This window comes from Myxine glutinosa, chromosome 13 (assembly GCF_964187855.1).
Source record: "Myxine glutinosa chromosome 13, kmMyxGlut1.1, whole genome shotgun sequence".
Lineage (NCBI taxonomy): Eukaryota > Metazoa > Chordata > Myxini > Myxiniformes > Myxinidae > Myxine > Myxine glutinosa.
The window spans coordinates 90,733,139-90,758,551 of record NC_136273.1 but is presented as its reverse complement, the minus strand read 5'-3'; the positions used below and the strand labels follow the sequence as shown (position 1 = coordinate 90,758,551).

At 44.4% G+C, this 25,413-nt stretch overlaps 1 protein-coding gene across 1 annotated transcript; it reads left to right on the top strand.

Moving 5' to 3' along the window:
• Positions 1–1,777: 1,777 nt before the first annotated feature.
• LOC137438405 (syntaphilin-like) lies at positions 1,778–25,413 on the top strand. The gene is made up of 7 exons (XM_078767034.1): positions 1,778–1,800; positions 2,043–2,109; positions 2,295–2,418; positions 2,524–2,641; positions 6,205–6,363; positions 20,015–20,164; positions 21,560–25,413. Exons 1-7 carry the CDS (start codon positions 1,778–1,780, stop codon positions 22,980–22,982), a joined length of 2,064 nt encoding a protein of 687 aa, XP_078623160.1. The 3' UTR covers positions 22,983–25,413.

Genomic DNA, 25,413 nt, shown 5'->3' with positions numbered 1-25,413 from the left:
CTAACAGCGGCGCCGGGATTGTTTGATACTTTAGTGGAAGAGGATAGTATCAGGTATGACATGGGTGGAGATACCAGCATAGGTGGGCGCGATTCGGAAAATTTTAAGTCCGCTTACCGCTTATCCGCTCCGCCAGCCCGTGTAGTCCGATTCGCTTATCCGCTTCAGCGGCCGAAAATCTTAGTCCGCTTACCGCTTATCCGCTTATCCGCTTCGATTCGATTTTTTTAAAGCGCTTCGACGTTTTTAAAGCGATTTTTGACGTTTCTAAAGGGAATTTAATGCTTTTTAAGCCTAAATAGCCATTTCTAACTACTACAAAGACAAACAAAGCTTTTAAGATCAAAAATATACATTTTTATTTAAATAAAATTTATTCAAAATTTATTGAAATAAAGTTTTCCACTCGACTCTACTCTACTCTGCTGCGCGCGAGCTGAGGGGTCAGGGCGCAGATCTCGTGACTGTCCTCCACGTCCCCCATCATGTTGACCGCCGGGTTGTGGATGTCGCTGTGCTGGGACTGCTGGTTTGCGTCGCTCGTGTGCCTGTCCCTGGCACTGCCGCTGGGCTGGAGAGTCAGAAATCTCTCCATCTTGACGTATTGCCGCTCTAGCGTCCAATAAAATATTCAGTTTTCACTTACTAGGGCGTGCCCGCACGTACGTGCTTGCCCGTACGTGCTTGCCCGTACGTGCGTGCAAAAAAACATGCGTGCAAACAACAACAACAAAAAAAAACTTTGAAACCACGTGGCAGTAACGACCACAGAACCCCCCCCTCTATTTACATGAAATGGTTTGGTCCATTCGCAAAGCCAAAGCAAACGGCTTGCGAGTACGGTAGAAACCCCCCCCCCTCTATTTACATGAAATGGTTTGGTCCATTCGCAAAGCCAAAGCGAACGGCTTGCGAGTACGGTGACCATACCTTGGGAACCACTTGTCCGATTAATTTCAAACCTTGAAAAGGCACATCCTCGGGTCCCCAGCAATATACCTGGCAAGTTTCAATTAGATCGGACCCGTGGTTGTCGAGAAACAGCGGTCACAGACAAACACACACACACACACACACACAGACACACACACATACACACAGAGATTACTGGAATTATAGATAGATTATTCACTTAAATAAATATTCACAATTCTAGAGTAACGGCTCAGGCTAACAGCTGATTTGGCGAATCGTGATGCGCTTTAATTTTTCGGTAGTCCGCTTACGCTTATCCGCTTCGGTTTCCGGGGGTTGTTCCGATTCGCTTATCCGCTTGGAAAACGTTAGTCCGCTGCAGCGGATAAGCGGATAAGCGGACTTTCGAAGCGGACCGCCCACCTTTGGATACCAGGTCGCAAATAATGTAAATATTAAATTATTTTGAAGCATTCTAAGTCTCTAAAGTGTCTGTCACCAGGAAGTGAAGAGATTGCATTGAGACAATGGTTTATTTTATATGTTTCGAGTCAACAATGAACCAACCATACACCACCTCAATCCAGTAACTTTGCAGCCATGACAAAGAGATTGCAGTGTTGCGATTATATTTATGATATTATTATTATTAACATTATTATAATTACGAAAACAATACTTCTGTATTAAGAAATCTGGGCTAATTTGTCCGAAGCGGCCTGAAGGTGAGGCATGAAGCCTAAGGCCTATATGTACTGTGTCGTTGGAAGACCCATAACGTCGATGCTTTCGATATTTGATGATTATTTTAACAATCGGTTTATTTGTGTTTCACACTGAATGAAAAACGTCAAGGTAGAGCATGGCGATTGTGATATATGAGAGGTTAGACGACGTTTTCACGTCACATCACCCCTGTCATGTGACCAGTTCCTCAGCTCTGATTGGTGTTCGTTTGTGAGGGACAGACAGACATACAGACAGACATACATACATACATACAGTGTGTCGGTCATCATGGGTTAATCATACATACAAACGCTGTTCGACGGCTTTGCCCTACAGGCTACGCTGTAAAAAGATCCTGGTGCCAAATGATATCTGTCCTGTTATTCATTCATGTGCAGCGTGTGTCCACCGTTTTGGATAATTGCTGCAGACACAGTTGTGTCACTGATGCAGTGCCCCCTGTGGGTTAGGGCAGAACTTTGTAATGTATTGAGGATGCTGACAATAACTCACCTACTCTTCACGAAAGACACCGTGGGATCTTTAACATCCCACACTAACAGACGGGACGCTCAGACTAACGTTCGTCCGAGGGAGGGACGGCACACCTTGTGATTCAACCTCCTGCCTGCGAAGCACCAATCCAACAGTTTATCATCAGGTTGACAATCGAACCCAGACTAGACGGCTCAACAGACCAGGTGAGTGCACTACTTCCGACCTATCTTGCGAACCTGCTCCTAGAATGCTTCCACAAGTATGACTGCAATCCAGGTTATTGTACCTTGTAAGCACATATAGTAAGTAGTAAGGTGTTTGTAAGCTGTGGAGAGCATGAGGTCGTCCTCGAGTGAAAATGACTTGAGCTTTTGTTCGCAGACATCAATCCAATCTGTGCAGCTTCTTTTGGGGATCTTCTTCCATGGCTGGGTGAGTCCGTCGAGCACAAAGCCCTCGAGATGTCAAGCCGGAAGAACTCGCCATGCTCTTCACCCAGGTAATGGAATCACTCGATAGATTGATACCTCCACCCAGTCACGCAAGCCTGGTGTTGGTTTAACGGTTAAGGTGGCTGGCTTAAGATCTTGGGGTCTTGAGTTTGGGCCCCTGCTGTGCTTTTGAAATAACATCAGGTGGGTTGACTCCCACCACCAGGTGGGAAAATGAGTACCAGCTTGCTCGGGTAATAAGCCATTCGAGTATCCTGTGTCGTAGTGGCGACCCGTCCAGGATTGTACTTCTTAGCCAATGAAATTGTCTCGGCAGCTCGTATGCCCCTCATGGTGTGAACGGAATGGTTATTATTATATTTACCCAAGCATGTAGTGATGACATCAAAATCCTTAGACTCTACCAGGTGAGGACATCATGTGACCAAAGGAGAACCGGTCCACATAAACGAGTACCGTACCCTCACGGCATTTTTACCTTTTCCACAAGTAAGGAGATGGTTGCATGCGTCTCCACAAGTAAGGAGATGGTTGCATGCGTCTCCACAAGTAAGGAGATGGTTGCATGCGTCTCCACAAGTAAGGAGATGGTTGCATGCATCTCCACAAGTAAGGAGATGGTTGCATGCGTCTCCGCAAGTAAGGGGATGGTTGCATGCGTCTCCACAAGTAAGGAGATGGTTGCATGCCTCTCCACAAGTAAGGGGATGGTTGCATGCGTCTCCACAAGTAAGGAGATGGTTGCATGCGTCTCCACAAGTAAGGAGATGGTTGCATGCGTCTCCACAAGTAAGGAGATGGTTGCATGCGTCTCCACAAGTAAGGGGATGGTTGCATGCGTCTCCACAAGTAAGGAGATGGTTGCATGCGTCTCCACAAGTAAGGAGATGGTTGCATGCGTCTCCACAAGTAAGGGGATGGTTGCATGCCTCTCCACAAGTAAGGGGATGGTTGCATGCGTCTCCACAAGTAAGGGGATGGTTGCATGCGTCTCCACAAGTAAGGAGATGGTTGCATGCGTTCCCCGCACACATTGCGAAACTTTCAACAAACTTCCATTAAACCATTCGTGGTTTCTTGTTACCTCCGCCACCAAAGGTGGAGGTTATGTTTTCACCCCTGTCTGTCTGTTTGTGAACAAGATATCTCAAAAAGTTGTGGACAGCTTCGGACAATTTGGTAGAGAGGTAGCGTATGTGACAAGGACGAAATGATTCGATTTTGGTGAAGATTCGGACTCCGATCCAGCGAGTGGACTTTTTAAAGTGATTCTTCACCATTGGGAGATCGGGCCAAAAACGATACATAGCAGGATATCTCAAAAAGTTGTGGACGGATTTGGACGAGACTTGGTGGACAGGTTGGGTGTCTGACAAGGACAAATAGATTCGATTTTGGTGAAGATCTGAATATGGATTCGGATGAGAATTATTTAAATTTTTAAGTAATTCTTCACCATTGAGTGATGGGGCTAAAAACGATGCATAACAGGATATCTCAAAACGTTATGGATGGATTTTGACGAATCTTGGTGGATCGTTTGTGTGTGTGACAAGAAAGAATTGATTCAATTTTGGTGAAGATCCGGATCCGGCTAGTAGATTTTTTAAAGTGATTCTTCACCATTGGGAGATCGGGCCATAAACGATATTTAGTAGATCTCAAAAAGTTGTAGACGGATGATTTTGATTAAATGTGATTAATTATTGTGATTTTCTGGTCTACTTTGCGATACAAAACGTAAACTGTTCACCTGGCGGAGGTACTCTCTCTACTGAGTGCTGTTCTAGTTCCAGACTGCAAACATCCTAACTGGTGTTGAGCAGGGCAGAGACAACGTGTTCGTGTGGCAGACGACACTTGTTGACAATAGGTCATGTGCAGTACGTGCTGTGATGGGACAAGATCTGCGCCCCGCTGCCGTCTCGTCAAGTTAGGGGGCTCGATTTGTATATATACAACCAAATAACGCATGATGACAATAATTACAGCAACAGGTAAAACGACTGAAGGCGACGTGAATGCTACATTGGCTCGTCACCGACAGGGTATGCAATATTGCATTGCTCGTCCAGGTGACCAAGATGTAAAGCAAACCAGTGGTTGGTAATCCGTTTTCGTCCAATACCACTGATCGACACGTGCAGTGCATGAAACTCGCTCTCCTCGGAACTGTTGCTCATTCTTAAATGTCGTTTCAACATCAATCCATAAAAATCACTTTGTTGCAAACTTCTTGAAGCTCAAAGGTGTTCTAATCATAACTTGGTGGATCCCCAAAAAGATACACGCCATGAAAGCAAAATCATCCATTACAGGCCCAAGCTTGGCAGAAGGCTCACAATAAGGGAACATATTTGTCCCATTATAAGACTTCTGGAAACGCATTAGCATTGCCGTAAGGACATCGCAACTCATAGTGTGTGGGCGATTGTCCATGAATCCATGGCAAGTCTCCCATTATGCTTTCAGCAAATTGCTATTATTTGCTGAAGATGAAAGCTTATTGAATCTGCGACAAAGTTGAGGACTTCAACACGAGATGGCAGGAAATGGGGCGACGAGTGTAAAATTTTCATCAAAGGTAACCAGCCATACACTGGAGCGACTCACCTGTGTAGATCCCTGGCGATTAACTATGGGCAATTGACGCATTGACTTGACGTTCAACGACGTTACGAATATACATTGGCTTGTACTTCAGAACTTTTTCAAGCGAATCTCAAATCCAATGGCAAAATTACCTCCGCCACCTAAGGTGGGCAGTAGGTTATGTCTTCATCCCTGTCAGTTTGTCTGTCTGTGAACAGGAAGTTATGGACGGATTTGGACGAAACTTCTTCGGCAGGTGGGGTGTGTGACGAGGACGAATCGATTCGATTTTGGTGAAGATTCGAATATGGATTCGGATACGAGAATTATTTAATTCTTAAATGATTCTTCACCATTGAGAGATCGGGCGAAAAGCGATATATCACATGATATTTTTCTGTGGATGGATTATGACTTGATAAGTTGTGGATGGATTATGACGAAGCTTGGTGCACGAGTTGGTTAGGTGACGAGAACAAGCCGATTCGATTTTGGTTCAGGTCCGAATCCAGATCCGGCCTATCAGTGGGATAGAAAACATAAACTGTTCACCTGGCGGAGGTTTGCGCTCTAGTGAGTGCCGTTATAGTTTTCTTTGTTTTTATATGTATCTACAATTGGATTTTAAAAGACTTAATCCACTGATTTTTTGCATGAAGAAGGGTTATGAGAAGGGGCATCAAATAACTCGAAGGGGCATGCCTTGTGGATATTGTAATGCAGTGTGATGTCAAAGGCTTTTGGTAAATCGTCGGTTGTTCACCGGTTCAATTCTGATTACAGGAATATTTTGGTGAGAGGAATTATTCCCGGGTAAGTCCCTTGCAACATGCACTCTCAAGTGTGAGGTGGATCTTAAACAACTATCGGGCAAGGTTCCAGTGATGTCGAGAGGCGAATCTCCTGGAATTCACACGGATAGATCTCCCCAGGAAAAAAAGAAAGGCAAAAAGCATGAAGGAACTGACATGTTTAAAACGACAAATACTTGGACCGTGGATTGTCATTTTGTTTCCAGGAAAAGTCCAATTTCATGCCCGTCTGACTCACCCAAGCGCAAAGCAACCGGATCGGTGCCTAAGCGTCCCTCGGTTCCGGATGTTGTGGCCAGGCCGCAGGATGCACCCTCCCAGTGCTGCAGCTCCTGCGAGGACTTCGAAACAAGTCCCAGGCTCAGGTGACACCTCCAATTGTATTTTTGTATTTACCACAGCTTTATTTCCATGCTTCCATACCATCATCATTTCAACTGAGTTTAGAATTATCCGTCTATTTTACATTTATTTAAGTTTAACAGCTTATTTTCAAAGTATTGATGCTCGAGGAAAAATTGAATTGGAGCAAATAATCAACAGACGCAAGGTGGGGTGAGGGGGAAAAGAGAGGACAAGAGAAAAGGGGATGAATCAGCATTAAGGTTAGCTCTAGAGAAGGTAACAAGGTAACGGTTTCAGATAGAATGCATGGAGTCTGTGGAAGGGCATGGATTCGGCAGAGGTGAGAGTGTTGAAAGGTCAAGAGTAGAATGGAGGCAGTAAAAAAAATAACTCGAAGGTCACCAACATGCATGCGGTGAGGAAGAAGCAGGTCCTGAGATTTGCCTTGTTGTCATGATGTTCGTATGATACAGAGGAGAGGGCCTTACATTCCACCGCCTCGAGGTGAGCAAGTTCGGAAATGGCAACACCAATCCACAAGGGGGAGCCATATTCCATAACACCTCAGATAAAAGTCTTTTACAACTTTATAAGCTCACATCGGCGTTGGAAGGACCTGACCTCATGGATAATTCTGAGGTGGCGGATGGCATTGGACGTCTGCATAGAGATATGATGTGCCAAGGAAGGGTAATAGCTAATGGTGACACTCAAGCACTCCAGAAACTGTAATCACAGAAACATATTGAGAAAAAGGGAGCTCCTGCCGTTGACAGTGTCACCAGCATGAGTATTGGGTTTGGGTCTAAGGGCTCCAAGAATAACCAGGATTAAGGGAGACGTGCCAGTCCTGGATATCCGGTGAAAGGTAGGTTACTGTTTGACATATGAAATCTCAGAATGAGACTGCAACCTGCAGAGATGGATCCATTAGAATGGAGCATTGGCACCTGATGCTCAATAAAAGCATAGCTGAGTGAACAAGATTGATTATTCTTAACTTTATAATAATAATATTTAAACTTCATTTTTAGGTCATCTCGATTCTTAGAGATGAACTTGTAAAATGGGTGGTGATGTCTGGATGTCCGTCCATCTGTCCAGTCGTCCGTCTGCCCGTCCGTTAACTTTTTGCTATTCATGATACTCTTCCCTTATCACCCAGCTGATTATTCTGAAACTTAGCAAATTAATACAACACAGTAGCCCACACAATCGCTCGGGCTTCAATCTTTCGACTTCGGATCATGTGGGATCCCGGGGGCTGGGGTGGGGCATTATTTACCAACCGATTGCTCTGAAACCCGACGTAGCCCTTCTACTCGATGGTCCGCAGGATCACTCGGGCTTCGATTTTCTGATTTCGGATCATGGAGGCTTCCGGTGGAAGGGGCGGGGGGGACATAGGGGGAGGGGGGCGGGGGTTACCTATTGAAACCTCTGACCCCTACTCGATCCTTATTTACCAACTGATTGCTCTGAAACGCGATACAGCCCTTCTACTCAATGGTCCGCAGGATTTCTTGGCCTTACATTTTTCGATTTCGGATCAGGGGGATCAGCATGCTCCCAGGTGGGGTTCCCCAAAATCAACAGAGGTCTGAACCACAACCACAAGAGATACCCCACTCGGGGCTATTTTAAAATATGTTCTTTCTTTCTTTCTTTCTTTCTATCATAATCAACTGTATCTTAGCTGAACACAATCTTCATGATAATATTGTTGTCGGTTGGGTAGGCATATATAGATCCAGGAGATCTACATAGGTATCATGCTGTCGTGATAGGAAACCTCACCTGTAATAAGTTCTGTTCAGGCGGTTTGTTCGGATTAAGGTGTATCTTCGTCCCCATTATGAGGAATGGGGCATGATAAATAGTTCTAGGGATTATGCTAACTCCATTGTGTGTGAAACCTCTGTGATCATTCCGGTGTCCCTTATGGCAACACATCACATACAGTAGATAGATCCATTAGTGCACCACATTAATTAATTCCCCCGCCACCACAATGACTGACCAAAAAAACCGACAGCAAGCGGCCGCGCAGTGGTACACCCATGGCGAACACACATCGAGCAGGCAGGCTGAGGCCACACCCACCACGCGATAGATTGACACCGAGGGTATGATGGGCGGATCACAAGACTGGTAAGAAGGGACTCATGGATTGGTAAGAGGCCCGGATGACATCAGAGCGGCCCGGACAATATACTTGGAGCGGCGGACATTTTGTCTCTTTGGGCCGGACTTTGGTGGTGAAAGGTTGTGTGCCGACATCTTCTGACTCCTTCTCGTCCCTGGATCCATCCTGCCCAGACCTCTGTCTTGACCCTTCTTCTTGTCCTTGCTTCTTCTGCCCTTGCCTCGTCCTGCTCGTTTGGTCCCTACACCTTCGACCCTCTTGCCACGAATGTTGGGTGCATCGTAGCTTCGTGCCGAATTCGGGAGAACATTGCACGGCTGAGGAAGCGGGTTGCACGCCGGCTCGCTCGCTTGGCGCGAGGGGACGCATCGAGGCCTGATGAAGGGGGGGGGGGGGGGGGTGCAGGGAGGCCTGCGTTGGACGACGGTGCTCAAGCGCGACGATAACTGACGATCCCGGACACACTACAGACAGAGCTAAGCCAGCACATCCACAAACATGACATTTTATTTTATTTATCCTTTCAATTCGTCCTGTTGTTGAAGTCTGTGAGTGGGATCCCAACTTAGGATTTCGTTTTTATCGTCGCATTTTCTTGTCCCAATAGTTCTTGTAAATAAATCTTTTTATTATTTTCCCTTTCTATTCGAAATCCGTGTTCGGTTTGGATTATTTTCGCAGGTTGAAGACGCTGGCGCGCGCAGACCGTGAGGTAAATCTCGCCGCTTCTTCTTCCTCTTTCCTTCTTCCTCTCGCGCGTGTATAGCAAATCCACCATTGAACGTCGCCTCGGAGTTAAAGCTCGTTTTGGCCATCCGCGATTTCCCTGGTCTTAACCGAGGGGAAGTCGCGCGACAATATTCTGACACACTCAATGGTCGTATCATTCCAAAAATTCAAATGCAGGAATGTCCACTCAGACATGGCTGACATATAATAAACTCGAATATATTTTGAGAGATACACCAAGATCATATTATTCAAGGCCTGCATTGAAAGTATCCTCTTGTGTGGTTAAGAGACCTGGACGGTCACTCGGAGTTTAGAGGACAGAATTCATGGCTGATTCACTGAGGTCCTGTGCCTTGTGCTCAACATCATTTGGAATGACCACAACCCTAACAGTAAAGTGTAGAGTGACATACCTCCCTTCTCACAGTCCTTGAGGAAACACCACATTTGGTTTGCTGGCCATTGTGTGCATGCCACAAAGCAATTAGTATTCTCATTGTTTTCTGGTTTTGGTGGTACCACAAACGAATGTCAGGAAACCGTTCACCTACCCAAGTCTCATTGCCATTATAATACTGGTCTTTCACCAACAGAGATCTTTCAGGTTATGAAGAACAAGAGAGTTTAGGCCAAGTTGTTTCGTCTGTTTCGCCATTCCAAAATGATGACGATGATTTATTCCTCTTATTCTTCTGCCCACTCAGCAGAACATTTGGCCAATAGACTGGGAGCTGGTCAGAGTTTAATCATAAACTCACGCCCGAAAGGTTTGACACTCTTAATCGTGTTACATTGCCTTGATATCCAACAAAACCCATTTCTTGAGTTGCGCATTTCCGGCGTTTGGAAATGGCAGACCCTTAAAAAGACCCTTAAAACCCTTTTTCAGAATTATTTGCGCCCGAGACTGATTATTATTTTATGACATCTACATTGGATACTGAATACAAAACACACATGTAAGAAATGAAAATCACTGGCATTTTCATAGGAGAAGGACCCTTATTAGGGTCCACAAAATAATCTTTTCTCATGGAATCATGGAATCAATCATCAAAAACGGTCATGGAATCAATGGAACAAAAAACATGGTATCAATGGAATCAATGGAACAAAACATGGTCATGGAACAAAAAGGTCATGGAATCAATCATTGCTTCTGACATCAAATCCTTCCTCTTCTCCAATGGCTTGATCTCAGATCATCAATTTGGATTCAGACCAGGTCATTCTATGCTGGGCATGCTGCTTCTGCTGTCTCAACAATGGATGGAGGTCCTTAATGCCAAACAGGAAATCAGAGCTGTCTCCCTTGACATATCATGTGCCTTCGATACGGTCTGGGATCCCTCTGCTCACCAAACTCTCCTCCTATGCCCTATGGTATCCATGGAAATCTCCATGCATGGCTTGCGGACTTCCTCTCTGGGCATAGTCAACGTGTGGCCCTGAATGGATTTCTCTCATCTCCCCTTCCTGATCAGGCTGGAGTTCCCCAAGGCAGTGTTCTGGGCCTTGTGCTTTTTCTGGTCTTCATCAATGATCTCTCCAACTCTGGAAAATCCTCTCCATCTCTTTGCTGATGACTCCATCTCTGCCGCTCCATACCTCATCCCTCAGATCGGCAGTCTGCAGCCTCCTCACTCTCTGCAGACTTGGACAAAATCACAGACTGGTCAAACAAGTGGAACATGTCTTTCAATCCTGACAAATCTCACACTCTTACGATGTCTCTACGAAAGGACCGGCTGGACAACCCTCCCATCTACTTTCTGAACAATCCTCTCCAAGAAGTTCTGTCACTCAAGCTTTTGGGTCTCACTGTCTGCCATGATCTTTCCTGGGAAAACCACATTTCTAAGCTGGCCTCCAAAGCCAGTCGCCAACTTAGCATCCTCCATCGTGCGAAGTCCTTCCTTGGCACACCTGAGCTCCTCACCACATACAAGGCTTTCATCCGCAGCTCAATGGAATACTGTTCTCCCCTCTAGGCTGGCTTTCTCCTGCCTCAAACCTAGCTCGGCCTCACGCTGTTGAAACCCAAGCTTTCAGAATCATTGGAATCTCCAGCGATGAAGCTACCTCCGAGGGCCTTTCACTCACTCACCGCAGGCAGGTTGGTGGTCTTTCTGTCTTCTACCGACTCCTCTCCAGCCTAGCTCCCCCAGCCCTGTCTGTGCTCCATCCCCCAAATATTCCTACAGGTCGCACAAGATCTGCCTGCAACCCTCTTATGGTTAAACTGCCCAAATCAAGACTCTATTCACCTTCACTCTTTCATTCCCCTTTTCTCCTGCCTCTGGAACAAACTCCCTAACTCTCTTCAATCCCACTCCTCCCTCCACGTCTTTAAAACAGCTGTTCACCACTATCTCTTATCTTCCCCCATCCAAAACCTTGATGATCTTTTCTACCCCTGCCAATTTATGGATTCATCCCAGATCCACTTTTTTGAAATACCGACTTCTTTCCTGGAAGTCATAGCAATGTCCTTGTGTTTTATACCTCTCCCCCGACCCCTCCCTTCCCATGCTCCCCCCCAAGCCCTCTCCCTCCCACAGATCTCCTGATGTCCCTGCTCTCAAATGTTATAATTGTGTGCTTCCCTCTCTCTCCACATCTTGTCTCCCGCTCCCTTTATCATATGATTTATGTGTCGGTTTGTCTTTGTGATTAATGTTAGCTTTTACACGAGCCTTGATCTTGTATACCCAAAAAATTTAAAAAAAATGTTTTAATCAGAAATTTGCCCCCGATAATTTTTTTTGTTCCAAACTGCTCTATTCAAATAGTATGAAACAAAAATGCAACATAAGAACATTTCTGAGCCAGAAAGAAGGAACCATGGGCTCAAAGGGGTCAGAAAGGGTCTCGGAATATTTTTCAATGAAAATGCTGAGCCCAAGCAAATTTCCACTTAGAATGCATCAGAAAATTGCATGTGAATAATGATTCGGTGCGTAAGAAGTTTTCATGTTGGTAATTTGCATATTTGGATCCAGAAAAGGGTTTAAAAAGGGTCCTAATTAAAAATTTGCGCCCGATAATCTTTTGTGTTGCAAACTCGACCATTCTGATGTTTGAAAGAAAAATGCAGCGTAAGAAACTTTTTGATCCGACACTTTCAGATAAGAAGGCCCCTTAGGCTCGAAGAGGTCAGAAATCGCACTTGTAGCATTCAACTACCTGCAGAAGTAAAATCTGCAGGGACATAGAGAAAGACTGTTATTCCAGATTTTATATTTATTATGTTGAAAATTTTAACGGATGTGATGCCACTTTTTCCTAAAAGAAAAGTGTGCTGCAAAACCGGACAGACCAGTGCGCTATTAAACCGGGGACAGACTGCAGGGCACGGCTGAACCAAGGGCAGACGTGTGCTGCAACACCGATGACAAAAGTCCCCAGACAAAAAAAAAAACCGAAAAGCAATCCATGAAGAACTAGAGCAATGTGACTGCGTCATGGGGTGGTCCACAATTTTTTTTTTCCTCCAGAACTGTTCCAAATACCTAAAAAAAACTGCTGGTGAAATAAAAATGAAATTAAATAATATTTATGGGTAGCTCATGGTCATCAAAGTTTCCCCATATGGTCTTACACTAACGTCTTACAATACCATGGACACTGAAACAGTTTCTGATTGTCGCATACTTTTACAGGAATTTTAAGTTGAGTTATGAATACCCTGCATGCCTTGTTGATGTTTTATGAAGGAAAATATGTTTTGAGGGGTCTATGCAGTATGCATTGTACCCTGCAGAGTAGGCTGGCCAGAGCATGTGTGTTAATTGAACAAGGACTGGGCACCGAACTGCTATTTCTTGCTTGTCACCACTACATACTTGAAATTGTGATTGGAGCAGTGTTTGTGAGCTGCATAGGGCCCTCCTCTGGACCAGAGATCTTAATCTTCAAACGATTCCAGGCTCGCTGGGAATTTCTGGATCAGGATAACTTTGATAATGCAACCACAGATGAATTGGTTAGTGAATCCCTTTCTGATATCAAGGATGATGTTCTGCTTTTCGTTGGGAGTCAGCTTGCTGAAATCCAGCCAAGAGATGATTATCGGGAATTATTGGAACTGTGTGTAATCTTTCTGGGTGGAGTTCCTGCAAAAGGAGTCAGGTTCATGGCCCAAGGATCCATGCACCATGCCCGTTGGATGTCAAAGGTCATCTATAGCCTGAAGGTTTGGATGTTCAGAAGTCAGTTCAAACTCACTAGCAAAGAGCAGAAAGGACTGAGAGACATTGCCATCTTCACCATCCATATTTACATCAGAGCATGGACGACAGCTCCTCTTGCGGCTTCTGCCCCAAACAGTGATTTGCTTCTTCTAAAATCTCTGGTGCAGTACAAAGATGTAAACCAAGCAATTTCGAAGGCAGCAACCATGAAACTAGCAGGCCATCTGTGGTACTTATCAGAGGACCTGATTGGTCTTGCATTTTTTGACAAGAATGTGCCTGCAGCAGTGAAACAACAAATGATCCTCGCACTGGAGAATGAAGGGCAAGAAGATCCTCCGAAGCGCATCCAAGTTGATCTGGGAAATATTCAGGAAAGTGGTTTGGAAGACTTTGTTACACAGAAATCACGCATGCTTTTTGAAAATATGGATTTTCCTGACAGTTTTCTGGAAGCAGACCCAGAGACTTGGGAAGACCGAGACGATTTTAAAGCAGCGTGTGAGACTGTGAAGGCCATGAAAGTGGTAAATGACCATGCGGAACGAGGAGTTGCACTAATTCAGGAGTTCAGTGGACTGCTGACACATGATGAAGATCAACTTCAGTTCCTGCTGCAGGTTGTGCAGGAACACAGGAAAACATTCCCTGACAGCAACAAGAAGACCCTAACTGGAAAAGACTGAATAACCAGCTGGTAGATGTGTTTAGAATCTGTATGTACTGTATGTGTAATTTGTGTATTGCGTTATATGCCAATTTCACCTGTATAGTGTATCTAGACTATATATACAGACTTGGCATTTAATATGGAATATGTTTTTTTTTCTTGACTTGGGTTTACTTTCTGAACTCAGTATATCAATCTGGTGAGTTTCTTTTACCCTTCGGTGATGTCTTTGTTGAAAGAACCATGTTTCTGATTGTCTTTCGCAGCAAGAAGTCAATAACAGGATTATATCACAGGTGGCGTGACAAAATGCAAGGACAGGTACATTTGACGATTGGCTTCACAATCGGGTATATAAGGGTTGTTGCATTCTGTATTAGTGGAAAACAACTGCTGCCCGTCTACAAAAGTTATTGCCGCTTCCTCTGGAGATGGTCCGTCAACTTGACAATGCTGTTTGTCATGGAGTGGTGGCTTTACGAAATTCTGGCATGAAACAGCATGCTATTGCTTGGCAGTATGGCATCACTCAAGGTTAGTTGTCAAAGATCCTGAAAGGAAATGCTCAGAGGGGTGTCCCTCCTCCAATACCGAGACCAGGACGTCCACGCAGAACCACAAGGAGAGATGATCGCCAGCTGCACCGGTTAGTCTGCAATGGCTGTACCAAGTCAGCTAATCGGCTTAGGGCTGAGTGGCAGCAACTGACAAATGTGCCTGTATCCAGAAGGCTAGTCAACCAACGACTGGTTCAAGCAGGCTATCGTGCCAGGCGTCCCCTGAGAAAGCCACGCCTGACCAGACAACACAGCCAGCGCCGATTGCAGTGGGCCAGAGAGCACCGTCAATGGCAGCCAGGACACTGGAATCACGTGACCTTCAGTGACAAGTCTAGATTTCTGGTCTATCGTCAAGATGGCCGCGTCCGAGTGCGCAGACAAGTGCATGAAGCCCACAACGAAGATTGTATGGTGCCAAGAGTCCAAGCTCCAAGCTGGAGGTGGTGGGGTGACCGTTTGGGCTGCTTTTCATGCAGGGGGCAAAACTGACCTGGTTGTTCTGAATGGAAACCTGAACCAGTTCAAGTAAAGGGTCATTCTGGAAGAAACATTGCTTCCATTTGCTCGTGCAGCCTTTCGAGGAAACTTTGTCTTCCAAGATGACAATGCACGGCCTCATCGTGCTCGCATGATCCAACACTTTCTTGCTGACCGTGGTGTAGAGCTTATGGAGTGGCCTGCCATGTCCCCGGATATGAATCCGATAGAGAACTTGTGGGCAGAATTAACGCGTCAAATCGACAACTTGGACCAGCAGCCTCCCTCTGTGCGTGAATTGCAGCAGACTATTGTCACTGCATGGCAAGCGATTCCTGTCCGAACCTTGGCAAATCTCGTGAACAGCATGCCTCGACGTGTACGTGCTCCCCTGAATGCTCGTGGGGGTTGCACGAAGTACTGAACTGTAATTTTACTGTCCGTAATCCCAGTCATAATTTAGCTTTTGTTTTTGTTGAAATTTGTTTTTGGCTAATGTGCAAAATAGAGATACTTCTGGAAAACATACAGAGGTTTAACACAGTACTGGCCGTGAATTGAGTTCGATATCAGTTTACATCACTTTCAAGGATCAATTTATTTGCTTCGAAATGTCAAATGTGGTCTTTGTTTCTTTTAAAGGTCACATTAACAAAATCTGGAATAATTTCAACATAATTCCAATGAACTTTTGGTTCTAAGTCATCTTGAAAAGTAAGTTCACCCCCACAAAAAAAATATTCCATATTAATGCCAAGTCTGTTTATACTGAAATTTCAAGTTAGTTGAGCTACCTCTAAATATTAAAATATATCCCTAAAACTTCACATACAGTGTTGTTATGACAAAAGGAACAATTATGGATCGTGAGAACATTATAAAGTTGTTACAATTGTTTTCTTATATTATTCTGGACCACCCAACTGCGTCATCAATATGCCTCCGCTTAGTGCCTGCCCATGACAACAGGTAGATGCCCTCGTTCACTGTCCTAAACATAAACAAGTTTGATTTAAATCCCTTCAGCTGTTATCAAGTAACATTTTTACCAGACAGGACAGGTTTCACATCGATCGGTGAAGCGGTTTCAGAGAAGGTGGTTTTTATATATATCGGCTTTCAAGCTAAAATGGCTGCCAAACCACCTGACATACGACATCAAAAATGTACGCTCTGCATATATTTATGGGTAGGGGATCACGTTTGTGAAGTTTGTGTTGATTGGATAAGGTTTGTTTACAGAAAACGTTCGTAAGGTAATGTTATCAGAAACTCCAAATCCACCTTTTTTGTCTCAGCCACGATTGCATCCCAACATGTCCCTTGTACAACGCAATTATTTTATGATGGGATGTTGCGTTCTATTGTTTTTCACTTCTTGGTAATTTGTGAACATCTTCAGTTTGATTCGCTCAATAAAGCATCCAAATTGCTTAGAAGATTCTTCAGGTATTCGTTGGGCCGCTTTTTTCTTCTGAGAGCAACAACTATGGTGTACCCTAGCTGCCTTTGCTATCAAATGTACCCTCGATTTTCACAAGTACATTGGCTAACTTCAATTCTATCCTCAATCTCCCGTATTCTTAGTTCAGCTTGTTTTGTTTCAATTTTTGCGGAGAACTCTTTGGTCCCATTGGATCGCTGTTTCGCGTACTTTTCACAAAATATGCATTCATTCCGAAAGGTTCCCACATTTGATTGGCTTGTAATGAAGACATTTGCTTGAAGACACACCTGTTTGGATTGACCTGGCTGCTGAGGAGTGGATGGAGTAAATTTCCGAATGGGAATAGCTGTGAAATTCTTGCAGCTCTTACTATGGTTTCCTTGATGTGCCGAAGGGTACTCTGGTAAAGCTACAATGATGGTGTGATGTATCGACGTATTAAAGTTTTTGAATGATTTTCTCGATTCGGAAGCACTGAGAATATTCAACCATTTGTCGTCTGTGAACGGTTTTCAATTTTGGATTTTGGATTCACACACATGAATGATGTATTCTGTTTTTGTGACAATAGTTGTCGTTGGTGCCTCCTTGGCTGGTGGTTCCATTTTGGATGATTCCATAGCCGGTAGTTGCGTAGCGTGTGGTTTAGTCGTGTGTGGTTTGGTGGTGGGCTAGTCCAGTGTATTTGGAAGTTTGGATATCTCTGAACCCACCATGTCTGAAAACATGCACGGTGCGTGTTAATAAGGTACACATAAAGCAATGGTTGACTTCAAAACCCACTTATGCATTACATAAAATGACAATAATTCAAATTGCTTTAAAATTGGTACTTCGGATAAGATGTATGTGGACTAGAAATCATATGTATGTTGATGCATCAGGAAACACAGATGCATTTTTACACCATGGTTGAGAGAGAGAATAAATGGCCTTTTACCTCTAATTCATGATTGGATCGAATCCATTTAAGTGTTGTTGTTATTATCCATTTTGTTCAATTGATGAAACACTTTGTTCCATGTTGCTTCTCCTCTCATCCACCACCTCTGTGTTTGGCCGTACGTTCTAATGGAATAGTTCATGGACTCTTGTGGGGCCTTCAAGCCTAAGGGGCCTTCTTATCTGAAAGTGCCGGGTCAGAAATTTTCTTACGTTGCATTTTTGTTTCACACCATTAAAATAGAATGGCATTCAGTAGAGCGCATACCTCCACCAGGCTGAACAGTTTTGTTTTGTATCCCAATGATAGGCCGGATCTGGATTCGGACCTGAACCAAAATCTAATCAGCTTGTTCTTGTCACCTAACCAACTCGTCCACAAGTTTTTTAAATATCATGTTATATATCTAGTTATATTATACAATATGTTATAAACATTTTGCTACCTAGGAGACATAACATGCTGAATGGAGAAGGTGGATCAAACTCGGCAACGGTTGCTGGTGTGAGATGTGCATGGAAGAAGTTTCGGGAACTGAGTAGCATGCTGACGAGGAGGGGAGTGTCGTTGAAGCTGAAGGGAAAGGTGCATGCTGCATGTGTGAGAAGTGTTATGATTTATGGGAGAGAGACATGGGTAATGAACGTAGAGCAGCAACGAAGGCTGGAAAGGGTGGAAATGCGAATGGTTCGGTGGATGTGCGGAGTATCGTTGAGAGAGAGGAAGACAAATGATGAATTGCGAAAGATGATGGGAATAGAGCCTGTGATTGATGCTGTGAAGAGGAACAGGTTGAGATGGTTTGGTCACGTGTTGAGGAAGGATGAAAGTGACTGGTTGAGAAGAGTGATGGAAATGAATGTAGAAGGAAGTAGAGGACGGGGAAGACCGAGAAAGACTTGGCTAAAGATGGTGGAAGAAGAAATGCGGGCAAGGGGGTTAACAAGGAGAGATGCAGAAAATATGGCAAAATGGGGAAGATTGTCATGGGGCCCGCAAGGCTTCCCCCACTCTAGCAGGGAAAATGGCCTTAAAATGCCTGTTGTATATCGCTTTTCGCCCGATCCCTCAATGGTGAAGAATAACTTTAAAAATTTAATAACCCTCGTATCCGAATCCATATTCAGATCTTCACCAAAATCGAATCGAATCGTTCTTGTCACACACTCAATCGGTACACTAAATGTCATCCAAATCCGTCCACAACTTTTTGAGATAGCGTGCTATATATAGTTTTTGGCCCTATCTCCCAATGGTGAGGAATCACTTAAAAAATTATACTAGCCGGAACCGAATCCGGATCTTCACCAAAGTCTAATCATTTCGTCCGTGTCACATACACGACCTCTCTGCCAAATTTTGTCCACAACTTTTTGAGATGTGTTGTTCACAGACAGACAGACAAACAAACAAAAACAGACAGACAGGGGTGAAAACATAACCTCCATCCACCTTTGGTGGCGGAGGTAAAGAGAGCAGTTTCCAACAAGACAATTTATCAGGTGCAAATTTTAAATTTCTGATTGAGACCCTTAGTGGGCCCTAATAAGGGTTCTTCTTCGATGCAAATACCAGTGATTTTCATTTCTTACGCATGTTTTGTATTCAGTAGCCAATGTAGAAGTCATAAAATAATAATTAGCTTCGGACGCAAATATTTCCGAAAAAGGGTTTTAAGGGTCTGCCACTTCCAAACGCTGGAAATGCGCAACTCAAGAAATGGGTTTGTTGGATGTTAAGGTGATGTAACATGATTAAGAGCATCAAACCTTTCGGGTGTGAATTTATGATTAAACTCTGACCAGCTCTCAGTCTACAAGCTCCCCTACTTCAGTTTCTCCTCATCCCCATTCCATCTGGTGTCTACCCCCTGACTTTTGACCTCCATCCCCTACTATTGACCACCTGAGTTCATCTTCATTCCATCCTCCTCATCGCAGGCCTACAAGAGCTCCACATAGTTGCTATTGTTGTTCTTATCTTCTATGCACTAAAAAAAAAAAAAAAAAACACCTTTAGAGGCCATTTTTCCCCGCAAGCGGGGGTTGGCCTTTTTCGGGAACTGTGGTTGTTGTTGTTTTTCGGTCCCCTTTTTGAAGCAATGTTTTACGGCCGGATGCCCTTCCTGACGCCAACCCTTTTTGCTGCCTTTAACGACAAGCAGGGAATTACCAGTGAACTGGTACTCAATTTGCCGACCTCGGAAGGATGACAGGCTGAGTCAACCCCCCTGGCGTTAATTCAGCGATTGACCGGGATTCGAACCCAGGATCCTAGGATCCTAAGCCGGCACCCTAGCCGCTAGCCCAACACCAGGGCTTCTTATCTTCTATGCACTGATTCATTTTATTTCCACTGACCTGTTTTATGACATGTGATTCACTTTATTCAAGCCAATTTACTTTTATTTGCCCAGCTCAGGTTACACTCCTGTACCTGTATGTGATGCGTATGATTCAATGTACTTCTTCATTCCCCTCCATTTTGTCTGCTTCTATTGCAGCCGCAGGTGGAAGTACATGTCATGCAATGACAATCATGGCATAAAACCTCCGCCTCCAGAGCAGTACCTGACACCTTTACAGCAGAAAGAACTTTCAATCAGACACCTCAAGTGTGAATTGAAGGAGACACGAGGCCAACTGCAGGACAGGCAAGACCAATGATTAAATGCCATATGTGTTTAATGCAGGATGACTTGTAATTATGAGGCCTCAAGTGAGCAATGGGATATTGTGATTGAGGATGTAACTCATATCAAGTAAGACGATGAGTTATACAGGGTCCGGCTGGGAGGTGTGACGATTTTCAGAAAACTCGTACACAGTTATTTTTAATCGAATTTCAATTTTTAGTTTTTTAAAAGACTACATATATAATGCCATTTAATACACTGCAACAAAGACATTTAAAAAATGTAATTCATGTTTGAATTGGGTATAACAATGCAAGTGGGGGGTCTAGCGCATGCGTGATGGCTGTTGGTTACTCGTTGTTAGGCGCCATTTCAGTAGCCATGGAGCTGTGGACGATTGAACATCGCGTCTTTGTTGTTGAGATGTTTATTCAAACGGGTAGTTCGGTGGTGCTTACAAAGCGCAGATTTCGTACTCACTTCAATGTTGGTCGACGTGGCGCCGTTCCATCTCGAAACACAATATTGAAGTGGGTAAAAAACTTCAGGACAACTGGATCTGTGAGGCCGGGAGCAGCTCGGGGAGGTGATCGAACCGTTAGGACCCCGGAAAACATCGAAAGGGTTCGAAAGCTGTGGAGGCCAGCCCTCGTCGGTCAGCGGTACGGCACGCTCGCGCTCTACGGATGTCAGACAGATCAGTTCGTCGAATTTTTGGAAGGCGGACGCACTGTGACAATCAACTCACAACGTTTTGTTACGATGTTGCGCGAGTTCGTACTGCCTGAATTGAGACGTCGCATTGACCTCCCTACAGTTTGGTTTCAGCAAGATGGGGCTACTTGCCATACCTCAAGAGAATCAATGGCCTTATTAAGAGAACATTTTCCAGGGCACCTCATTTCAATCCGTGGGGATGTGGAGTGGCCCCCTCGATCGCCCGATCTTTCACCCTGTGACTATTTTTTATGGGGTTACCTGAAAGCTAAGGTTTACAATGAAAAACCACGCGCTCTTGAGACCCTTTCAGATGCCATCACCAGAGAAATTCGAGCTATTCCACTTGCCATGGTTGGAAGGTCTATGGACAACTTTTCCGCGCGTCTGCAAGAATACTTGGACAAGAACGGCCGCCATTTAGATGATGTCATTTTTCAAACATGAATTACATTTTTTAAATGTCTTTGTTACAGTGTATTACATGGCATTATATATGTAGTCTTTAAAGAAAATAAAAATTGAAATTCGACTAAAAATAACTGTGTACGAGTTTTCTGAAAATCGTCACACCTCCCTGAAGGACCCTGTACAATGGGAATTGATTATTTGTGTTCCATATTGCATTATTAAGAATTAATTATCTCTAAGTCAGGAATATATTTCTCAGTTCTTCTCTGTCCATGTGCTCCTCAGAGAGAATGAGGTAGAGGGGCTCAGAATGAAGGTTACTCAGATGCGAGATGACTGGGTTGATGGTGAATACCACCGCCGAGAGGCACAGCATTCCCTAAAAGACGCCAAAGGTGAGATCCGACAGCTAAAAACTTTGGTGGACCTCATGAAGTCCAGTCTTGTTGGCAAGGAGAAGAGGATGCAAAAATGCTTCATCGACATAAGCATCGAGCCAAGAGAACAGGTGGATTCTCTCGAGCAGCGCAACGAAGCTGGACCTACCATTACTGAGCAACAGGAAGATAGGATTAGTGATCAGGCAACTCTGCGAAAGACCTTACCACGTCGTTCCACTTACACAAAACTCTCAGAGAACATACATAATGAAGTCTTCATGTTGAACACTGATCCTGAATCATTTAATGAAGTGGTGGATCGAGCAATTTGGACCCGAGGTGGTGGAGGTGCCATGGTTTCATCCGCAGTGTACATTGTCCCTCATGGTAAGAGAAAACCTCCACACCATATCAATCTGCCAATTATTTCAACCGAAGGTTCTTCCCAAATTGAATGTGACTTGGAGTATGAACGAAGAAATAGCTTTGACAAAATTGATGCTTGCATCCAAACTGATGCTGTTTGGGATGAAAGATGGAGTGGCTATCAAGGAATATCCAACGGCACTATATTGCGCTCCACCGTCGACTTCTCATCATCGCCAATAGGATTCACTCATCCTCCTGAAATCACTGTGCAGGGGCCCCATGTAGATGCTCTTCCAAAGGGTCAGACACAGTCGTTGCCTTCACGAATTTGTAGTCTTGAAGCTGTTTCTCGGCTTCAGGCCATCTTGGATAAGTTTGACAAAGTTTTCAGCCAGGACAAGAAGAAATCAGAGCCGCATTCTGACACGCAGCAGCTGATTGACGAAGAGAGTGACAAGGTGCCATTGGACAAGCTTGCAAACCAAAATGACCCAACTTTCACTTTGTCAGGTCAAAGGCAGCAAACAACAACTGGTTTGACTCGCAGCTGCAGCCTGGAAGCTACAGCGTTGGTGACCGAGCCTCCTTTGGCACGACCAAACTACATGTCTTTGGACAACGAGTCTTGCCACAGTACGTTACCCTCAGACAGTCCCGAACGAGGAACTGCAGATCAGGATGAAGGAGCAGCTCACAATTCTACTATCGAGGGACGAGCTTTCTGGAGTCGGCACGTGCTTCTTGACACCATTGCCGTCGCCGGACCTTTTCTGCCTGCGCTGGCCTGGTTTCTCGGAGGTCGCCAGGGCTCCGGCCTTCCGTTCAACTTGCCGGGTCTGCTGCGTGGCTGCTGCCTGCTGGCTCTAAGCTCCTTGCGTACTGTGCCCCAGTCTCTTGTATCCCCGCTGTGCCGCTGCACTAAACCCGGGAACATTGGCAACCCACCCAGCGGCAAGTGATGGTGTTACTTGTACTGACTATAGCAAGAGGAAATATTAATGCTTGCATCTGTGGCCTTGTACACACACAAGCTTGCAGCTCGTACACACACACACACACACACACACACACACACACACACACACACACACACACACACACACACACACACACAGTAAATTTGCGTTTTATTTCCGGAGTAAAATCTCACAATGAGCACTTGATAAACACCTTGACTGCAAAAAATACAAAAACAAAAAAGACTCCATATATTTGTCCTTTCACTGGAATTGATTGATAATTATTATTTGTTGGATTCATTACAATTGATTATATAATTTCAAAACTTTTAAGTTTTGCAATTCCACCAAATCCTGTTTCCAAATCAGTTGCTGCACTCAAAAGTCGAATGTTTTTTTTACAACAGGTATCTTCGTTAACACCAATTGTACGGCAGCGTTAAATGCATCGACTTTCCTGGAATTGCAATGTTTCACCGGAAGGTCCACTTCAGTACGTTGAGAAAACGAATCGACGTAAAACCAAGTGGATTTACTTTTGAAGCCGAAGGAGTTATACGAGTCGGGAATGAGCTGCTGATCATCGGCGACAATTGTTCATCCAGCTATCGCCTGACATCCTGCTTGTTCTGTTCATCGCGGCTTTGACCTCACTACGTTGGACACTGCTGGAGATGCTCGTGCACAATTACCGCAGACAATTTCCCTGCATGCCACACTTGTGCATCCTAATTTAAGAAATAAATTCCTTCAGCCATCGTCCATTGATTGCTGCGATCAAAATCCTCTTTCTCCTTGAATTTCCCCTTGTCCGTTGACCACCATCTTGAAATCCAACATGGCAGGTGTACTCGCAGTCTGGAAGTTTAATTCTGTTGGAATTCAGTATTGTTTGGTTTTCATTATCACCATGGTGATTTAGTGTTGTTTTTACAATTCTCTATTGATATAACACAAGCTCTTCCGCGAGACTTGATACCTGAATGAAAATGTATTTCTGTTCGGGAAGGGATTGAAGAAGGTTTGTGTGGACTAATTTTACCACAATTGTGATTTATATAATTTATAGGTCTGAAGGAATTGTGCAGAGGTAGCGCACTTATTTTTCAGCTGTTTTTGTGTGTTCCTTTACCGTCCCGACTCTAAACTGTCGGATGGGTGCTTCACAGGGCGTTGCATCACAAAGTGTGCCATCCATTGGGTGGTCGTTAAATGTGGTCCCATCTGCTAGCGTTAGTTGGTATGCCTTTAAGATTCCCACGGTGCCAATTTTTGCAGAGTAGGCGAGTCATTCACATCATCCTGAACAAATGACAAATTCCTGGCAAATCACGTTTCACTTGAGTGTTGGGCCTGAGCAGCTGTTTTATTTATTTATTTATTTTTCCTCTACAAGAGCGAGGTTAAATTGACAGTGGGAATGCGAGGCAACAATTGGGGACAATTGGCAAGGGTATAAACACACAGGAAAAGAGAAGAGGAGGGAACACTGAAACTAACAAGAGGGTTGGGTTAGGAAGGGTTGATGGGGGTAATAAAGATCATAGGTCAGGACGGGGGATGACACGAGATGGCGGTGCAAACTTGAAGCCCTGGATGACAAAGTGCGAAAGAATAACGGCCTCTGGAATGCGGTTCAATAGATGTGAAAATCGAGGAGCGTGGGTTCGTAAAAGACTTTCAGGCAAAACTTCCCCTTCGGTCAACCCGGGAGAAGGTGGGAACAATTGGGTCGTAGAAGCAGAAGTAGAAAGTATAAAGTTATTGTTTTTCTTTTTCCTTGTTAAACCCAACTTGGATACTTGGGTTGCTTGGAGTAAGGGAGGGCTAATTTTCATCCAATCCCCACAATGCAATGCGGGTTTCCCCTAGTTTTATATTTTGAACCTAATCTAATTCTCTCCAAAGAAATTGTCTATAGCAGCTCACGCTTGAATGGCCCGTTAGTTATTGTGGTTAAACCTATTGTCGCGGTGCTTGATGAACTCGTGTGAAAATGTTTTTGTTTTTTAAAAATAATCATGAATTTCAGATCCTTGTGTATTGACCTGAAGAATGGCTGTGTGCAGCGTGTCCTTCATTTTTGTGTTCTTAACAATGGCTGTGTGCAGCGTGTCCTTTGTCGTCATGTACTCGTACGCATTTTCCACCCACCATACCTGGTTACCTTCCATACCTGAGTCCCTAGTTACCTTCACATCCTTCTTATGGCCCACGTCTACTAACTTCACCACGTCTAATAACTGCACGCTTGTATGTTGTTGCTGTGCCGACGGCTTGTGCTCTTTCCACTTGTTTGTAAATATTTTTGGCCTACCCACCCCATTTGAGCTGTTTGTAAATAACTCATTTGAAGCGAAAACGTTACTCTAAGGCTGAGCGTTGTGCAATATATTGTATATATGTTTGCTGTACATGGTTGAATACTGTA